Raw genomic sequence first — 17764 nt, 5'->3', positions numbered from 1 at the left:
TCGCAGGAAATAGGCAAGCAGGCAAAAAGAATAACCTGGAAAAGGATCTGAGGTGAGGGAGCCAGGTGCCCCAAAATGGCAGAATACCTGATGCCTGAGGAGAGGGAGGGACTAAAACATCTGCATTTTCCCCTCTGGGCAAGGAGCCTTTGCTTGAGAAAGAATTTTGGGCTGGATGAGATGGCTCAGGCCTGTAATCCCAGTACTTTGGCAGGAGGATTGCTTGAGGCCAGGAGGTTGGGACCAACCTGGGCAACATAGAAAGATTCCATCTCTACCAAAAAAAAAAAAAAAAAAAAAGATTGAAAAATTAGCCGGGCGTGGTGGCACCTGTAGTCCCAGCTACTTGGGAGGCTAAAATAGGAGGACTGCTTGAGCCCACGATTTCGAGGCTATGGTGAGCTGCGATCGTGCCACTATACTCCAGCCTGGGTGAGAGACCAAAATACCAACTCAAAAAAAAAAAAAAAAAGGGCCAGGCATGGTGGCTCACACCTGTAATCTCAGCACTTTGGGAGGCTGAGGTTCAAGACCAGCCAGGCCAACATGGTGAAACCCCATCTCTACTAAAAAAAAATACAAAAAATTAGCCAGGTGTGGTGGCAAGTGCCTGTTGTCCCAGCTGCTCATGAGGCTGAGGCTGGAGGATCGCTTGAACCTGGGAGGTGGAGGTTGCAGTGAGCCGAAATTTGCACCACTGCACTCCAGTCTGGGTGATAGAGTGAGAATCCATCTCAAAAAAAGAAAAAGAACTTGGGCAGTCCTGCATGTGTCATGGATGGAACAGGGATGGGCAAGGGTGGTACGTAGACCCTGCAAGAATTTGGAGTTTTGAGAGGCAGAAGCAGGACTGCTAGGGGGAAGGTACTGGATGTGGGGTTGAGGGAGAAACTATAGGTAAAGAAGACCCTGAGGTTGAGGTGGAAGAGTGAAGAATGGGGGAACCAAAGGCACTTCACTCTGCCATAGCAGCCCTTAGCTGGGATGCCAAACACTGCTTGGAATGTGAAGCTGGGATTATGGGGTTGAGGCAGGCCTGGGAGGTTGTAGTGGTTATATGTGCTATGCTCATTGGAGCTGGGCTTTGCTAATCAAGTTCTGTACCAGGCAGTGCCTTATACAGCACCCTGTACTCTACACCAGCCAGCACAGCGCCTGCTTCCTCTGCAGCAATGAGAAGACTGCCCACACTCTCTTCTCTCCAGTAAACACGGTTCCCACTGCTAGGCTTGGCCCCCTGGCCCTTCCTGTGATCCTCCTACTAACCAGGCTGAAGAAGATGGAGACAAGACAACAGTGATCTTTACTCGTTTCATCTAGTTAGCAAAATGAGACCACAGATAGTATGTTTATGGACCTTGATACTATGAGTTGATGGTACAATGAGCAGAGTTCTGTGATAAGTAGATGTAAGGTACAAATACAAACAATATATATGACTGTCCTAAAGGGGTTCACACTGCATTCTGGGCAGGGGAGGTTGTATACTGCTCCCACTCCACCTTCCCCACAAAGAGAAGCAATGGGACAGTAAAAGGGACTAGAAGATAAGAGCCTAATGAGCCCTGAACTGAAAGGACTATGAGGGTTATGGAGGGCTACCTTGGGCTGGGCCCTGGAGAACAGGTCGTCATGATAGCCCTTCTCACCTTCCTTTAATGTTCACGGAGATACACTTTTTTTTTTGAGACAAGGTCTCCCTTTGTTGACCAGGCAGGAGTACAGTGGTGTGATCTTGGCTCACTGCAGCCTTGAACTCTCAGGCTCAAGCAACCCTCCCATCCCAACCTCCTGAGTACCTAGGACTACAGGTGTGAGCTACCACACCCAGCTAATTTACTTTTTTTTTTTTTTTGGTTGAGACGAGGTCTTATCATATTGCCCAGGCTAGTCTTGAACTCTTGGCCTCAAGGCATCTTCCCGCCTCGATCTCCCAAAGTGTTGGGATGACCAGTGTGAACCACCACACCTGGCCTGTTCTTTTGAGGCAGTCTCGCTCTGTGGCCCAGGTTGGAGTGCAGTGGCACCATCATAACTTACTACAGCCTTGAACTCCTGGGCTCGAGTCATCCTCCCACCTCAGCCTCCTGAGTAGCTTGGACTACAGGTGTAGATTCACTTTTAAATCACTTTTCTGCCTGTTATTTTAAGAGAAAGCCCTTCGCTCACCAAGTAGGGTTCTCACTGGCATAAGTAAGTTTTTCTGAGAATGAGACTGAACTTAGGGGCCACCTCTGTGATTGGGTAAGTGAGCAGGAGCTAGAGTGAAAGAGGGGCAGAGAGAGCTAGCTCATCAAAGAGAAGTGATGGGCATCTCAGCCCTCAATCCCAGGCAAGGCCTGACCCCTTTCTGGAATGGTCTCTGCCTTACCACACCTCCAAGACCCAGGTTGTAGGTAGGCTTTACCTAATAGGAGTCCAACAAGTTCTTGCTAGGGATGAGGTTGTGGGAGGGCACATATCTCCCTGTAAGAGCCACAGTGAGCTCTGTTTCCCATCTGCCTACTTATTGCCCTCATGGGCCTGAGCTGAGGTGTAGATATATAAGGAGGAACAGAAACAGTAATAACAGGAAGTAAGGAGGCACTGAAACAATTCAAGTATCTGGTCCTGGAGGTGAAAAGAGGAAATGGAAAAAGAAAAGGCATTGAATGACAAGTAAGTGAGAGCCCTGTACCTAGAGAAGTTCAAGAAGAGTTTGGACAACCATTTTATGAGATGGCAAGTGTTGTGCATGAGTATGTGTTTGAGGTGGGGGAAGAAGTTGAAGCAATAAGTTGGGCCAATTTCCTAAAGCCCCTTCTGCCCCTGAGATTCTCTGCTTCTGTGGTTCGAACAGAGGAAATCTGGGCATTTGTCCAGCCACTACTTTTGTAATGGAGGTGGGATAGCCAGGGTTCCTGGAGGGTGCTGTGGAAAGGGCATTTACACTTCTATTCCATCTCTAGTCCCATTTCTGTAATTGTCATACAGTATTACAGTATTTTGTTTTCTAAAATACCAGATTGGCAGTAAGTGACAAAACTAGCATCTCATTGGTCAGGGCTTGTGGGGGAGGAAGGGAGAAGAAAGTGGATTTCAATGTATTAACATTTTATTGGCTGAGAGGACGTTTCTGAACCAATTGAATACTTTCCCCATTGACTGTTGCTGGGGCCAAGCCAAAATCATTGGCACCACGAGAAACCAGATGACAGCTGGACGAAACCACGAGTGCTAAAAATGCTCAGAAAGAGGGGGGTCAGGGAAGGTGGGGGAGCAACAACACTGAACAACTTCCCCAGGCAGGATCTTACATGGGACAGACCCAGGGTACTTAAGTAGCATTAGGAAGGAAAGGGAGGGGAGGAAGTAGATTTAGTATCCCTCACAGTCTTGGGACAACAAACAGGCCCCATACACCCACACCAACAGTGACACATTGACATACACACATCCAACTTCATAGAGACACACTAGCACATTCTCTCTCTTTTTTTTTCTTTTTTTGAGACAGATTCTCGTTCTGTCACGCAGGCTAGAGTGCAATGGCATGATCTTGGCTCACTGCAACCTCCACCTCCCAGGTTCAAGTGATTCTCCTGCCTCAGTCTGCTAAGTAGCTGGGATTACAGGCATGCACCACCACGTCCAGCTAATTTTTTGTATTTTTAGTAAGGATGGGGTTTTCCATGTTGCCCAGGCTGGTCTTGAACTCCCGGTCTCAAGTGAGCTGCCTGCCTCGGCCTCCCAAAGTGCTGGGATTACAGGTGTGAGCCAGGGTGCCTGGCCAACACATTCTGCTAATAATGTAGATGCAAATAAGTAGTAGGGAGCTGAAAATATAAGAATTTTCACCTGAAAATGGATCTGAAGAGTAAAAGATATTAATTGACCTAATCGTGCATTGAGAATTGACTGTTTATCCCATTTATTTGTTCAATAAATAAGCCAATGGGTTGTAAACATTGTAAACATTCCACAGCGTGTGGAAAGGACATGGATTTTTGGAGCAAATCTAAGCCTTGCTACTCACTTACATGTAATGATGCAACCTTAATTACTCGATCTCTGTAAACCTCAGTTTCCTTACCTACAAAACGTTTGTACTATTACCTGCCTTATAGAGAGGTCCAGACTTAAGAACATGATGATGTAAATGTTTGGCACTGTGTCTGGCTTTTAGTAAGTGGTCAATAATGGCCAATTCACCTTTCCTTATAGCTCGTCCTTTGTCTGCTCCCCAACTTCTAACGCCTGCATTAGTGTGAGAAAACAGTTATATCAAGGAACTGTCTAGGTCAGATCTAAGGGCCATTTTGTAAATTTGTGCAAAAAGTTCTGGCTTACATTGAAGGGATGATAAAAGGAAAGACATGGTCCTAATCCTCAGAGAGTTCACAATCTGGTGGCTGAGACAGTCAAGTAGGACAAAAATTTCAGACTTCTGTGATAGGTGCCATGATCAAGGAGGGGCACCTAGCACAGAATATGAGGCCACAGAAGTGTTTCTGGAGGAGGTGTCTGTCTCTCCTTCTAGAAGTAAGCAGTAAGGCTGGGCACAGTGACCCATACCTGTAGTCCCAGTACTTTGGGGGGCCAAGGTGGGAGGATCACTTGAGGCCAGGAGTTCAAGACCAGCCTGGGGGACATGATGAAACCTGGTCTCTACAAAAAATACAAAAAAACGCAGGGTGCAGTGGCTCATGCCTGTAATCCCAGCACTTTGGGAGGCCGAGGCGGGTGGATCACGAGGTCAGAGTTCAAGACCAGCCTAGTTAGAGAATCTGGTCTCTGGTTCGAGACCAGACCAGGAGTTCGAGACCAGCCTAGTAGATAGATGATGAAATCCCATATCTACTAAAAATACAAAATTTAGCCAGCGCGATGGTGGGCGCCTGTAATCCCAGCTACTTGGAAGGCTGAGGCAGAAGAATTGCTTGAACCTGGGAGGCAGAGGTGGCAGTGAGCCAAGATCACGCCACTGCACTCTAGCCTGGGCGACAGAGCAAGACTCCATCTCAAAAAAAAAAAAAAAAAAAATTAGCCAGGTGTGGTTGTGCACGCCTGTAGTCCCAGCTACTCAGGGAATGGGGCGGGGGCTGAGGTGGGAGGATCACTTGAACTCAGGAGGTGGAGGCTGCAGTGAGCTGTGATTGTGCCACTGCACTCCAGCCTGGGTGACAGAATGAGACCTTATTTCCAAAAAAAAAAAGCTGTAAGACTGCAGGGAACCCATGGATGGTGGGAGGGTGTCGGGGGGCATGATTTCTGTTTGCTAGGTCAGGTTCAGGTTCTTCTACGTTATACAAAACCAAAGTGAGGTAAAGAGGTAAAGAGAACAGACCAGAAAACCAGAAACTGGAGGATAATATGGTAAGAGAAAGAGCTGAGTGGGAGAGAGATCTGGAACAACAGTGTGGGCTGAGGGGAGTTGAGAAATACCATCCAAGTAGAAAATGTTGAATGGAAGAGGGAGAAGAATTTTTTTTTTTTTTTTTTTTGCAACAGAGTCTCACTCTGTTTTGCAGGCTGGAGTGCAGTGGCGCCATCTCCACCTCCCAGGTTTAAGCAATTCTCCTGTCTCAGCCTCCCGAGTAGCTGGAATTACAAGCATGTGCTGCCACACCTGGCTAATTTTTGTATTTTTAGTAGAGACAGGGTTTCACCATGTTGGTCAGGCTGGTCTTGAACTCCTGACCTCAGGTGATCCGCCTGCCTCCACCTCCCAAAGCGCTGGGATTACAGGCATGAGCCACTGTGCTTGGCCGAGACAGAGGATTTTAAAGACACTGGGCTGTCCATTAAAATGTGCTCCTAATCCACTGCCCCTTTCCCGTCTCTGATATTTCCTTGAGAAATTAAGTAGAGATTTAAATTAGTTTTTGATTACTAAACTGGGTTTCTTCTATTGTGTTATGTGTCATGACTGGGCCAGTGTGGGCCCCAGGATTTATTCAGAATATAGAAAGACAGGATGTTGTGGTGGAAACCAGCATATTAAAATTTAAGTTTTCAGAAACATAACAGTTCTAGGTGATGACTAAGTCCAGGATGTGGCCAAGGTGAGACAGAGCAGAAGTGAAGTTTCTTGAAAACAGGGACCTTACAAATTAATGTAAGGGAATGGTCAGAAGATAGTAGACAGGCCTTTGTGGTGGCTCACAGGAGGCTCACTTGAGGCCAGGAGTTCAAGACCAGCCTGGGCAACAGAGTGAGACTCCATCTCCACAAAAAACTAAATTAGCTGGGTACACACCTGTAGTCCTAGCTACTTGAGAGGTTGAGGCAGGAGAATCACCTTAACCCAGGAGTGCAAGGCTGCAGTGGGCTATAATCATGCCATTGCACTCCAGCCTGGGTGACAGAGTGAGTCTCTGACTCTAAAAAAAGAAGATGGTTAGATAGAGAAGGAGATAGAAAGTGAAGGCTGGGTGCAGTGGCTCAAGCCTGTAATCCCACCACTTTGGGAGGCCGAGGTGGGCAGATCACCTGAGGTTGGGAGTTTGAGACCACCCTGACCAACACGGAGAAACCCCGTCTCTACTAAAAATACAAAATTAGCCGGGCGTGGTAGCGCATGCCTATAATCCCAGCTACTTGGGAGGCTGAGGCAGGAGGATCACTTGAACCCAGGAGGCAGAGATTGCGGTGAGCTGCAGATCACACCACGGCACTCTAGCCTGGGCAACAAGAGAGAAACTCCATCTCAAAAAAAAAAAAAAGAAAGTGAGGGTCAGTCCTGTAAGACAGGACATGATGGAGGAGCAGAGGCTCAAAGGAAGGGTCCTCTGGGAGAACCACATTTTCTCTCTTTCTGTCTTTCTTTCTTCTTTGAGACAGGATCTGGCTCTATCACTCAGGCTGGAGTAATGCAGTGGTGCAATCACAGCTCACTGCAGCCTTGAACTCTTGGGTTCAAATGATCCTCCTACCTCAGCCCCGTGAGTAGCTGGAACTACAGCCATGAGCCACCATGCCCAGCTAATTTTGGTATTTTTCTTGGAAGGGAATTTTGCCATATTGCCCAGGCTGGTCTCAAACTCCTGAACTCAACTGATCCACCTAACTCGGCCTCCCAAAGTGTTGGGATTACAGGCGTGAACCGTGATGCCAGGCCAAGAACCACATTTCAATGATCTGTTTAAGTCTGTCTTTTCCACTACACAGTGAGATTCTTAAAAAATCAAGGCTTTTTGAGTTATACTATATCAGAAGCTAAAAATAATAATAATAAAAAATAAAAGTAAAACAAACAAACAAAAAATCAAGTTTGGGAGGCCACGGCGGGAGAATCACTTCAACCCAGGAGTTTGAGACCAGCCTGGGCAACATAGTGAGACTGTCTCTTTAAAAAAAAAAAAAAAAAAAAAAGATAATAAAAAAAATCAAGGCTATGTCTTGGCTTCTATTTGTGCTCAAAAGTTTTCCATAGTTCTCACTAATGATCACAAAACCCCTTAAGACTAGAGTTCATTTTACAGATGAAATCCAGAGAGTGTATTGCTCAGTACACAGCCAATGGGTTTCAAAGTTGGTATTGTATTTAAACCCAGCATTATCTCATTTTGAGCCTTCACAGGCACCTCAAACTCATTATGTCTAAAGTTTGTCATCTCTACCCCTTCCCCAAAATGTGCTTCTTCCTAAGTTTTGTTTCTCATTAAATGGCACCACCCAGTGGTCCAAATTAGAAATCTGGGTGTCCTCTTGGAGTCCAATTCCCTAACTTGGCACATCCAGTCAATCTTCAAGTCCTGTTTGCCTCCTGAAAGTTCTCAAAGTTACTTTCTTCCCTCCAGTCCCACGGGTATTACCTATTCTGCATGAGCTTCATCTTATTCCTGGATTTCTGCAGTAACTTTCTAAATAGTCTCCCTGCCTCCGGTCTTGACCACTTCAATTAGTGCTCCACATTTCCTAAAGTTCTGATCATAGCACTCTCTATTTATAGCACTTTAATGCCTTCTTCTTGCCCTCTGGATAAGATCCAAACTCTTTTAATGTGGTTTGTGGAGTCCTTCATTATTTGGCATTTGCTTACCTCTACAGTCTCATATCTCAACATTCCCTTCACTCTACTGTCCAGCCTTGTAGGCCCAGTTTTAATTTCCCAAACTCCCTAATTTCTTCCTCATTTCCAGAATTTTGCACTCATGGTTTCCTCTGCCTGGAACACTATTCATCTGTTAACAATTAATTTTCTAGCTGGGTGTGGTGGCGCATGCCTGTAATCCCAGCTACTTGGGAGGCTGAAGCAGGAGATCGGCTGAACCCGGGAGGCGGAGGTTGCGGTGAGCCCAGATGGTGCCATTGCACTCCAGCCTGGGCAACGAGAGCAAAACTCTGTCTCAAAAAAAAAAAAAAAAAAAAAGGTAATTTTCAAAAGAAGGTAAAATTATGACCCTTAAACTGTTGAAGAAAAAAATTATTCTGACACTTGTTAAAACAGTAAGGAAGACTATTGCAATAGTCAATGAGCAGAATCAGAGTCAGTGGATGGAAGGAAAATTATATTAAGGCTAGAAGGATTCTTGCTAAACCGATCTAACAGGATCTTTCCTGAAGGCAGGTGAGGGTGATCAGATAGATCAGATATCAAGAGTGGAGAAGTGGGCAGGGAATTATCCCTAAACTGATTTGGCAGGATTCTTGCTATAACTGGCTAGGCAGGCCCAAGACAGAGCATAAGGACAAGACCTAGCCAAAAAGAGGTCTCAGAGGAGCCTATTGAAAGTTTGGTTAAGGAGATGGTCTTTGTCAATACCAACATAAAAATGAACATATAGGCCGGTGCAGTGGCTCATGCCTATAATCCCAGCACTTTGGGAGGCCAAGGTAGGTGGATCACGAGGTCAGGAGTTCAAGACCAGCCTGGCCAAGATGGTGAAATCCCGTCTCCACTAAAAATACAAAAATTAGCCGGGTTTGGTGGCGGGAGCCTGTAATCCCAACTACTCAGGAGGCTGAGGCAGGAGAATCGCTTGAACCCGGGAGGCGGAGGTTGCAGTGAGCTGAGATCGCGCCACTGCACTCTAGCCTGGGTGACAGAGCAAGACTCCAACTCAAAAAAAAAAAAAAAATTCTCCTTGAAGACTGGGTATTTGGGGAAAAAAAAAAGGAAAGGAAAGGAAAAAAGAAGGAAGGGAAGGGATGGGAGGGAGGAAGGAAGGAAGGAAGGAAAGAAAAAGAGAAATAAAATTAAGAGGCCTGATGCTGTGGCTGACGCCTGTAATCCCAGCGCTTTGGGAAGCCAAGGTGGGCAGATAGTTTGAGCCCAGGAGTTGGAGACCAACCTGGACAACATGGCAAAACTCTGTGTCTTCAAAAAATACAATTAGCTGGATGTGCTGTTGTCCCAGCTACTCCTGGGGCTGAGGTGGGAGGATCCCTTGAGCCTAGGAGGTTGAGGCTTCAGTGAGCTGTGATCTTGCCACTGCACTCCAGCCTGGGTGACAGAGTGAGACCCTGTCACAAATTTTTAAATTAAAAAAAAAAAAGTAAAGAAAAAGGCCGGGGCCGGGAGCAGTGGTTCACGCTTGTAATCCCAGCACTTTGGGAGGCCGAGGCGGGCGGATCACGAGGTCAGGAGATGGAGACCACAGTGAGACCCCGTCACTACTAAAAATACAAAAAATTAGCCGGGCGGGGTGGCGGGCGCCTGTAGTCCCAGCTACTCGGAGAGGCTAAGGCAGGAGAATGGCTTGAACCCGGGAGGTGGAGCTTGCAGTGAGCCAAGATTGCGCCACTGCACTCCAGCCTGGGCGACAGAGCAAGATTCCGTCTCAAAAAAAAAAAAAAAAAGAAAAGAAAAAGGCCGGGCGTGGTGGCTCACACCTGTAATCCCAGCACTTTGGGAGGCTGAGGAGGGTGGATCACCTGAGGTCGGGAGTTCCAGACCAGCCTGACCAACTTGGAGAAACCCTGTCTCTACTAAACATAAAAAATTAGCCTGGTGTAGTGGCGCATGCCTGTAATCCCAGCTACTCAGGAAGGCTGAGGCAGAGATTGCGGTGAGCTGAGATCGCGCCATTGCACTCCAGCCTGGGCAACAAGAAGGAAACTCCATCTGAAAAAAAAAAAAAAAAAGTAAAGAAAAAAATTAAGAAAAAAATGAACACATGTTGATTTTACTTAACTCATGAAGAAACTAGCAGATGTTATAATTAATACAAGAGAAAATCTATAGAACGGACATATTTATGGATCAGGAAAACAGAAATGAATATGAAAATGGACACCAAAACTGCTTTTTTTCCCCACAGTGTGAGGAATAGCAGGTTAATTGAACCTCTACCAGACAGGACAGAATTTGCATACAGATCAGTTACCTACATGAATTGTAAAATAACTCCCATGAAAACAGAATCTTTAAAGCAGAAGGATATGCTATAGACAAGTCCTTCAGGTTTCTCATTAGCCGTCACTTCTAGGAAGCCTTTCTAGAATCTCCACGTATTAATGAGTTGCCACTTCTAGGCCAGCATATTTATCACGTTATATTTTATCATATTTATCATGTTTTATATGTTTACATCCCTCCCTCCATACAAGATACACAAGACCATGGGCTTTTTGGGGCGGATTCTGTGAGTTATTCAAGTCTCTGTTTCTTCAGCGTGAACATCTGCTTCTAAGGAACACAATATGCTAGGGGGTAGTGTTTGTCGTAAGGTAAACATATTGCATGTTAACGGAGCATCCATTTTACTCTAATATCTGGGGAAACACAATTTGACTTTAAAGAAGACGCTGTCTTTCCCTCCACATTCAATGTTTCATTGTTTTATTAACTAATCGCTTTTTATTTCCAGGCCTGCGGGATACCACGGGAATACAAAAATGCGCTAGAGCGGTCCGCAACGCTGTAGCCTGCGTGAGGAACAATTGATACTAAGTGGCACTAGGCTGCAGGGGGTGCCACTGACACACTGGGAGAGGGCTCAGCCAACCACAGGGTGATAACGAGGTCAGCGGAGCACCAGAAATCGGCTCACTAGCCTCCTGATCAGTCTCGGCCCAGAGGAAAACGAAGGGCTTGAGCTTCTGCTTTTACAAATCTGAGGGGCAGGAAATGAAATCCCACTATCAGTCTGCGTAGTGGAGTTGAGCCCTCGCACCCGCTCCCCAGGGGGTCGCCTACAACGCGTTCCAGGCGGGCAGGCTCGGGACCCGCTCCCTCACAAGCCCCCGGCCACGCGGTGTCTGGGACCTGGTGCCTAGTCAGCCCGAGTGGCTCCGCCCCGAGGCCCCGCCCCATGACGCGAGACCCCGCCCCCGCAGCGCCCGCTTCCAAGATGGCGGCAGCGATGCTTGCCCGGCTGTTGGGGTGGCGGTGACGACAGGCAGCAAAAGACCACGTATGTGCGCTGGGGACGCGTCGGCACGGAGGCCTGGGATAAAGGTTTGGGCATTCGAGAGAGTGAGAAGTTTTGGGTAACGCCTGGAGACGAGCCTGAGCAGGAACGGGGTCCTAGGTGGAAGTATGGACGGGGGCCGGGCGGGCTCACGTTGCTAGGTAGGGCAAAAGCAAAAGACTGGGATAGGATGGGCGTGCTCCGAAAGAGCTGGGTTTTAACCCCCTCTACAGCGCGGACCACGCCCCTCCAGGTGAGCCCTTCCAGCCACCCTTGTCTCTGCCCCTGCTCTCCCTCTCCCCTTCTCTTCAGCAGTAACCCTCCTCCCCACCCCCGCTAGAAGAGGGGAAAGGTAGAAAAGGTAGAGGACGCCACCCCCACCCTACCCTCCGCCGAGCTCTGGGGCTTTTCGCTTACAGCCGCCAGGTGGTCACGGTCCCTGCACCTGAGGAGCTGGCACCCAGGCACATGAAGAATAGAAGGAGCCTGTTTCCTACTTCGCCCTGGGTACTCCTTAGGCCACTCCACGGTCCTGTCATGACTCTGTCGCCACTTCAACGGGTTCTTGGTGTGGGGGAAGACAATGTTTCCATTAGCTCTCCTGTCCCCACTCCCTAATCTGTCCTGTTGGGGTGGGGGTACGGGGGTGGTTAAGTATGAACCTGACACTTATCATTCCAGGGTAGCACGGGAGAGAGGCGAGGGACCTACCATCTCCTGCTCCTCCTCTTCCTTTCCAACCACTTTCCTTCACTTCGCCTGCTGGGAAACCAGCTTCACCCTGATCCCGATCTCTGGCGGTGCAGGTAGCTAGTTATCCTTTACCACTTCTGTTCCAGCTGGTCCCAGATTCGCTGCTGGAGTGCTGGATGGAGTCTTTCTCTGCCCTCTGTGACATTTCCAATTTTAGATAATGCCTCACATCTCTGTCCCCCCGGGACCCCCTGGAGCCCCCATGATCCCTAAGAAGACAGCTTGAACCTAGGTGAGTCTATCTCTTCCCTTCTAAAATTGGAAGAGGGGTTCTCTAGAGACTTTTCTGAAATGAACATGAGATTTGAATGATGTAAACATTTTTGGGGGTGAGGACTGACAGTAGATGGTGGGAGTGGTTTGGGGGGAGGTAGAGGAGAGCGAAACTTGGGCTGAAGTGACAGGTGGTAGGGTTACTGATGGTTACATTCTATTTTGTTTCCTTGCGTGACTGTGCACCTGTGTGCTCCCTTCTGTGACTTTGTTTTCTGCTTTTTCCTCTTTACCCCGGCACCACCTTCAACCCTACCTACTGACCTCTCTGCTGGCTTGCTCTCTTCCTGCCTACGCCCAGAATTCCCCTCTCCCTCCCTAGATCTCACCCCCAGGATGTTGCGGAGGCTGCTGGAGCGGCCTTGCACGCTGGCCCTGCTTGTGGGCTCCCAGCTGGCTGTCATGATGTACCTGTCACTGGGGGGCTTCCGAAGTCTCAGTGCCCTATTTGGCCGAGATCAGGGGCCGATATTTGACTATTCTCACCCTCGTGATGTCTACAGTAACCTCAGTCACCTGCCTGGGGCCCCAGGGGGTCCTCCAGCTCCTCAAGGTCTGCCCTACTGTCCAGAACGATCTCCTCTCTTAGGTAAGTGCAGGAGGAAGGAGGTGGTGAAAGGAAGGACAAGGTGCGGGGACAGGGAGGCTTGGGGATAGGGAGGCATGGAGTGGCAGAAGTGGAACTTAGAAGAGGATAATGGACTCTGCAGGTAGGCTGAGGTTGAGGTAGAGGGCTGAGGTTGAGATAGAGTGGACTCTGAATTCAGAGTTTAAACTAGACTATTGGGTTTCCACTTTCTACTGCTTGCCCCTTTATGGGCTCTTCCTGCCCCAGGCTAGGAATTGTTTTCCTTGTAGATGAGCCCTGGTTTAATTAGTTGCAAGTCTCTTCAGCCTTTAACTATAGCTCCCTGTAAGACAGGAGAAAGTTATGCAACCCTAAAATAAGAAGAGAAGGCTAGGTAAGGATCCTGCACCTTCCAGCCTTCGTAGAGCTGTCCCAGTGATAGGTAATCCAAGGCATGTGAGATTTCTGAGTGAGCCCTGAGAACTAAGCCCCAGAACCAGACTGCCAGTGCCAGAGGTATTCCCAGACCCTAGTTTGATTCTTTTCTCTTTGCCCCTCTGATCCCTCTACTTGCCATTCCTTCCCAACAGTGGGTCCTGTGTCGGTGTCCTTTAGCCCAGTGCCATCACTGGCAGAGATTGTGGAGCGGAATCCCCGGGTAGAACCAGGGGGCCGGTACCGCCCTGCAGGTTGTGAGCCCCGCTCCCGAACAGCCATCATTGTGCCTCATCGTGCCCGGGAGCACCACCTGCGCCTGCTGCTCTACCACCTGCACCCCTTCTTGCAGCGCCAGCAGCTTGCTTATGGCATCTATGTCATCCACCAGGTACCCCCAATCTCCACCTCATTTTGACTTACTTACTTCTAAGGAAGCCTCAAGCACATGCCACTCCACTTTCATCTAATGGGTCCCTAGAATAATTTTAAGAAGGCCAGACTGTTAGAGTGCGGAGAAGCACCTGGCACTGCTCTTCCAACTTTGTTAGTCCCATACTTCTCCTTAATCTGCTTAGGTTATTCCCACTGTCCTACACTCTTCTGTGATTTTTTCTTTATTGAATGGCTTGTGCAGAGTTGGAATTGGACACAATAGGGCTAAAATTCTAGTTCCGTCACTTGTTACATGTATGACTCTGAGCAAGATACTTAAACATCTAATATGAGGAAAGAGCAGAAGATAACTAATATACCACCTGTTCCACACCACACCATTGTTGGTTGCCAATTGTCAGGATTAAATGTTAGACAGCAGCATCTAAGTATCAGGCCCATACCAATACACAAGCAAGATTTGTCAAATGACTAAGTGGAAAAATGAAAAAGATAGTCTTTTATTCTCCTTGCCCTCCACCCCACTTTGATTTCCCTCTTTTCACTTTTATTCTTTTTTTTTTTTTGAGATCTCCCTCTGTCGCCCAGGCTGGAGTGCAGTGGCACGATCTCGGCTGACTGCAAGCTCCACCTCCCGGGTTTTACACCATTCCCCTGCCTCAGCCTCCTGAGTAGCTGGGACTATAGGCGTGCACCACCACGCCCAGCTAATTTTTTGTATTTTTAGTAGAGATGGGGTTTCACTGTGTTAGCCAGGGTGGTCTCAATCTCCTGACCTTGTGATCTACCCACCTTGGCCTCCCAAAGTACTGGGATTACAGGCGTGAGCCACCGCGCCTGGCCTTCACTTTTATTCTTTAGCCCCCTTTTCTCCGTGCCACCTACAGACATAGTCTGACCCCCCTCCGTTATCTTCCAGGCTGGAAATGGAACATTTAACAGGGCAAAACTGTTGAATGTTGGGGTGCGAGAGGCCCTGCGTGATGAAGAGTGGGACTGCTTGTTCTTGCATGATGTGGACCTCTTGCCAGAAAATGACCACAATCTGTATGTGTGTGACCCCCGGGGACCCCGCCATGTTGCCGTTGCTATGAACAAGTTTGGATACAGGTAGAGGGCATGGAAGGGTACTGGGAAACAGAGAAGCCTACTATCCTGTGGAAGGAGGAGAGCCAAGGGGATTGTGGTTGGGGATGTCTCCCCAGAAGACTCGGGGTATGCAAGGATCTTTCTCTCCCTAGCCTCCCGTACCCCCAGTACTTCGGAGGAGTCTCGGCGCTTACTCCTGACCAGTACCTGAAGATGAATGGCTTCCCCAATGAATACTGGGGCTGGGGTGGTGAGGATGATGACATTGCTACCAGGTCAGACTTCCTGCCACTTCCTCCCTCCTGACCCCAGTCTGGGTCCCTGTCCTCTAAGACCACCTCTGGCCGTAGCCCTTCAACACTAACCTTTAGCTCCCTGGTCCTGCACTGAGCCCATTCCTTTCCCTTAGTCTTTTTAGGATACCCAGGTCAGGCTTGCATGCTACTTCCCATTGTGTCATCCTTCAGTCTCCTGGTTAGTTTGTTCTTGGGAGAGGACATAAGATCAATAGGAAATAGTATCGTTGGATTCCAGAACTGGAAAGGGGCCCAGAGATAGCTTAGTCTTGCCTTCTGCTGGGGTTCCAGCCAGGCCACTTCCTATGGGGTTAGGAGAGAGGGGCTCTGCTCCATGTTCCCAGAATCACTTTGTAAAAGGCCTGTGCCATTGGCACAGGGCCAACTCATTTTAAGCATGTGAAACATTCTGACCTTCAGCCTCAGCTGACCCAATTTCATGTCTGTGGTATGAATATTTGGGCTTGGTATGCAGAACCAATTGCCTCCGTTCCCCCTGTGTCCTCTGTGATGACATCTCTGTGAATTCTCATCCTTTGTATGTGTGTGAAATACCCAGTGAATTGTAAATATACATAAGTATTCTTTTTTTTTTTTTTGAGATGGAGTCTCGCTCTGTCGCCCAGACTGGAGTGCAGTGGCACAGTCTCGGCTCACTGCAAGCTCCGCCTCCCGGGTTCACGCCATTCTCCTGCCTCAGCCTCTCCGAGCAGCTGGGACTACAGGCGCCCACCACCACGCCCGGCTAATTTTTTTTTTTTTGTATTTTTAGTAGAGACGGGGTTTCACTGTGGTCTCGATCTCCTGACCTCGTGATCCGCCCGCCTCGGCCTCCCAAAGTGCTGAGATTACAAGCGTGAGCCACCGCGCCCGGCCGACATAAGTATTCTTCTAGTTTCTTCCCAGGCCATCTGCACTCCATACTTCTGTATGTCAGAGGTGGAGTTTGTTTCTTTTAAGGTCCTGATTACCTGGTTCTACCCTTTTCTTTTCTTTCTTTCATTTTTTTTTTTTTTTTCTTTTTCTCTAGAGACAAGGTCTCATTATTTTCCCAGGCTGGTCTTGAACTCCTGGCCTCAAATGATCCTTCTGCCTTGGCATCCAAAAGTGCTAGGATTGCAGGTGTGAGCCACTGCACCTGGCCTACCTTTTTCTTAACATGGGGGATGTGGGAGAGAAGCTGGGGTAGCTCAGTCACTATTCTAACTAAGATTCTTAGCAACTCCCAGTCTTTTCTTATTCTTTTGACATAATGGCCTCTCTCTGCGTCCTTCCTAGACTGCAAGGGCAGCTCCTAGGAGCCCTTTAGGAAGCCAAGGGAGTAGGTTGCCAACTGTTTAAAGGCCCTAGGGTGACTGGCACTGGGCCCTGAGGATTTGGATACATCCAGCTTTTATATTCTCTTCAGCCATTTCCTTCCTTCTGTTTGACTTCTGTCCTGGGCTTTTTTTTTATTTTTTATTTTTGCCTACTGAGTAATAGTTGTTTTTTTTTGTGTACAGAAACATTTAATCCCTTCCTTGCTTTTCTCTACTCTGGATCCCCCATGATCCCCTCACTTTTCCCATAGGGTGCGCCTGGCTGGGATGAAGATCTCTCGGCCCCCCACATCTGTAGGACACTATAAGATGGTGAAGCACCGAGGAGATAAGGGCAACGAGGAAAATCCCCACAGGTAGGAAGAAGGAAGGACTGCCTGGGAATTGTTACTGGATCCTCAGGGTTCTGTACCCCTAGCCAGGAAAATCCTAAAGGTCCCTAGATTTCTGGCTGTTTCTTTCTGGGTCTTAGTCTCCAACCTCTAACCCTCAGATTTGACCTCCTGGTCCGTACCCAGAATTCCTGGACGCAAGATGGGATGAACTCACTGACATATCAATTGCTGGCTCGAGAGCTGGGGCCTCTTTATACCAACATCACAGCAGACATTGGGACTGACCCTCGGGGTCCTCGGGCTCCTGGGCCCCGTTACCCACCTGGTTCCTCCCAAGCTTTCCGTCAAGAGATGCTGCAACGCCGGCCCCCAGCCAGGCCTGGGCCTCCACCTACTGCCAACCACACAGCCCTCCGAGGTTCACACTGACTCCTCCTTCCTGTCTACCTTAATCATGAAACCGAATTCATGGGGTTGTATTCTCCCCACCCTCAGCTCCTCACTATTCTCAGAGGGATGTGGGGGAACTGAACTCTGGTGCCGTGCTAGGGGGCAGGGGCCTCTCCCTCACTGCTGGACTGGAGCTGGGCTCCTGTAGACCTGAGGGGTCCCTCTCTCTAGGGTCTCCTGTAGGGCTTATGACTGTGAATCCTTGATGTCATGATTTTATGTGACGATTCCTGGGAGTCCCTGCCCCTAGAGTAGGAGCAGGGCTGGACCCCAAGCCTCTTCCTCTTCCATGGAGAGAAGAGTGATCTGGCTTCTCCTGGGACCTCTGTGAATATTTATTCTATTTATGGTTCCTGGGAAGTTGTTTGGTGAAGGAAGCCCCTCCCTGGGCATTTTCTGCCCATGCTGGAATAGCTCCCTCTTCTGGTCCTGGCTCAGGGGGCTGGGATTTTGATATATTTTCTAATAAAGGACTTTGTCTCGCATCTGCTCCTGCTTTCTGCATCCCAAGCAC

At 48.5% G+C, this 17764-nt stretch overlaps 1 protein-coding gene across 5 annotated transcripts; it reads left to right on the top strand.

Moving 5' to 3' along the window:
• Positions 1 to 11069: 11069 nt before the first annotated feature.
• B4GALT3 (beta-1,4-galactosyltransferase 3) lies at positions 11070 to 17735 on the top strand. Of its 5 annotated transcripts, XM_063627056.1 has the most exons (9): positions 11240 to 11339; positions 11756 to 11843; positions 12176 to 12321; positions 12685 to 12951; positions 13521 to 13756; positions 14681 to 14871; positions 15003 to 15125; positions 16717 to 16821; positions 16959 to 17735. In XM_063627056.1, the coding sequence occupies exons 4-9, from the start codon at positions 12699 to 12701 to the stop codon at positions 17227 to 17229; spliced, it is 1179 nt and encodes a 392-aa protein (XP_063483126.1). In that variant the 5' UTR covers positions 11240 to 11339; positions 11756 to 11843; positions 12176 to 12321; positions 12685 to 12698; the 3' UTR covers positions 17230 to 17735. The 5 variants fall into 5 exon arrangements, with proteins under 5 accessions (XP_063483128.1, XP_063483126.1, XP_063483129.1 ...); XM_063627058.1 differs by lacking the exon at positions 11756 to 11843 and having other exon boundaries at positions 11070 to 11339; XM_063627059.1 differs by having other exon boundaries at positions 11246 to 11843.
• Positions 17736 to 17764: the final 29 nt, after the last annotated feature.

This window comes from Symphalangus syndactylus, chromosome 12 (assembly GCF_028878055.3).
Source record: "Symphalangus syndactylus isolate Jambi chromosome 12, NHGRI_mSymSyn1-v2.1_pri, whole genome shotgun sequence".
Taxonomy (NCBI): Eukaryota; Metazoa; Chordata; class Mammalia; order Primates; family Hylobatidae; genus Symphalangus; species Symphalangus syndactylus.
Note: the sequence above shows the minus strand (reverse complement) of the source record. Positions and strands in the feature narration are given on the sequence as shown.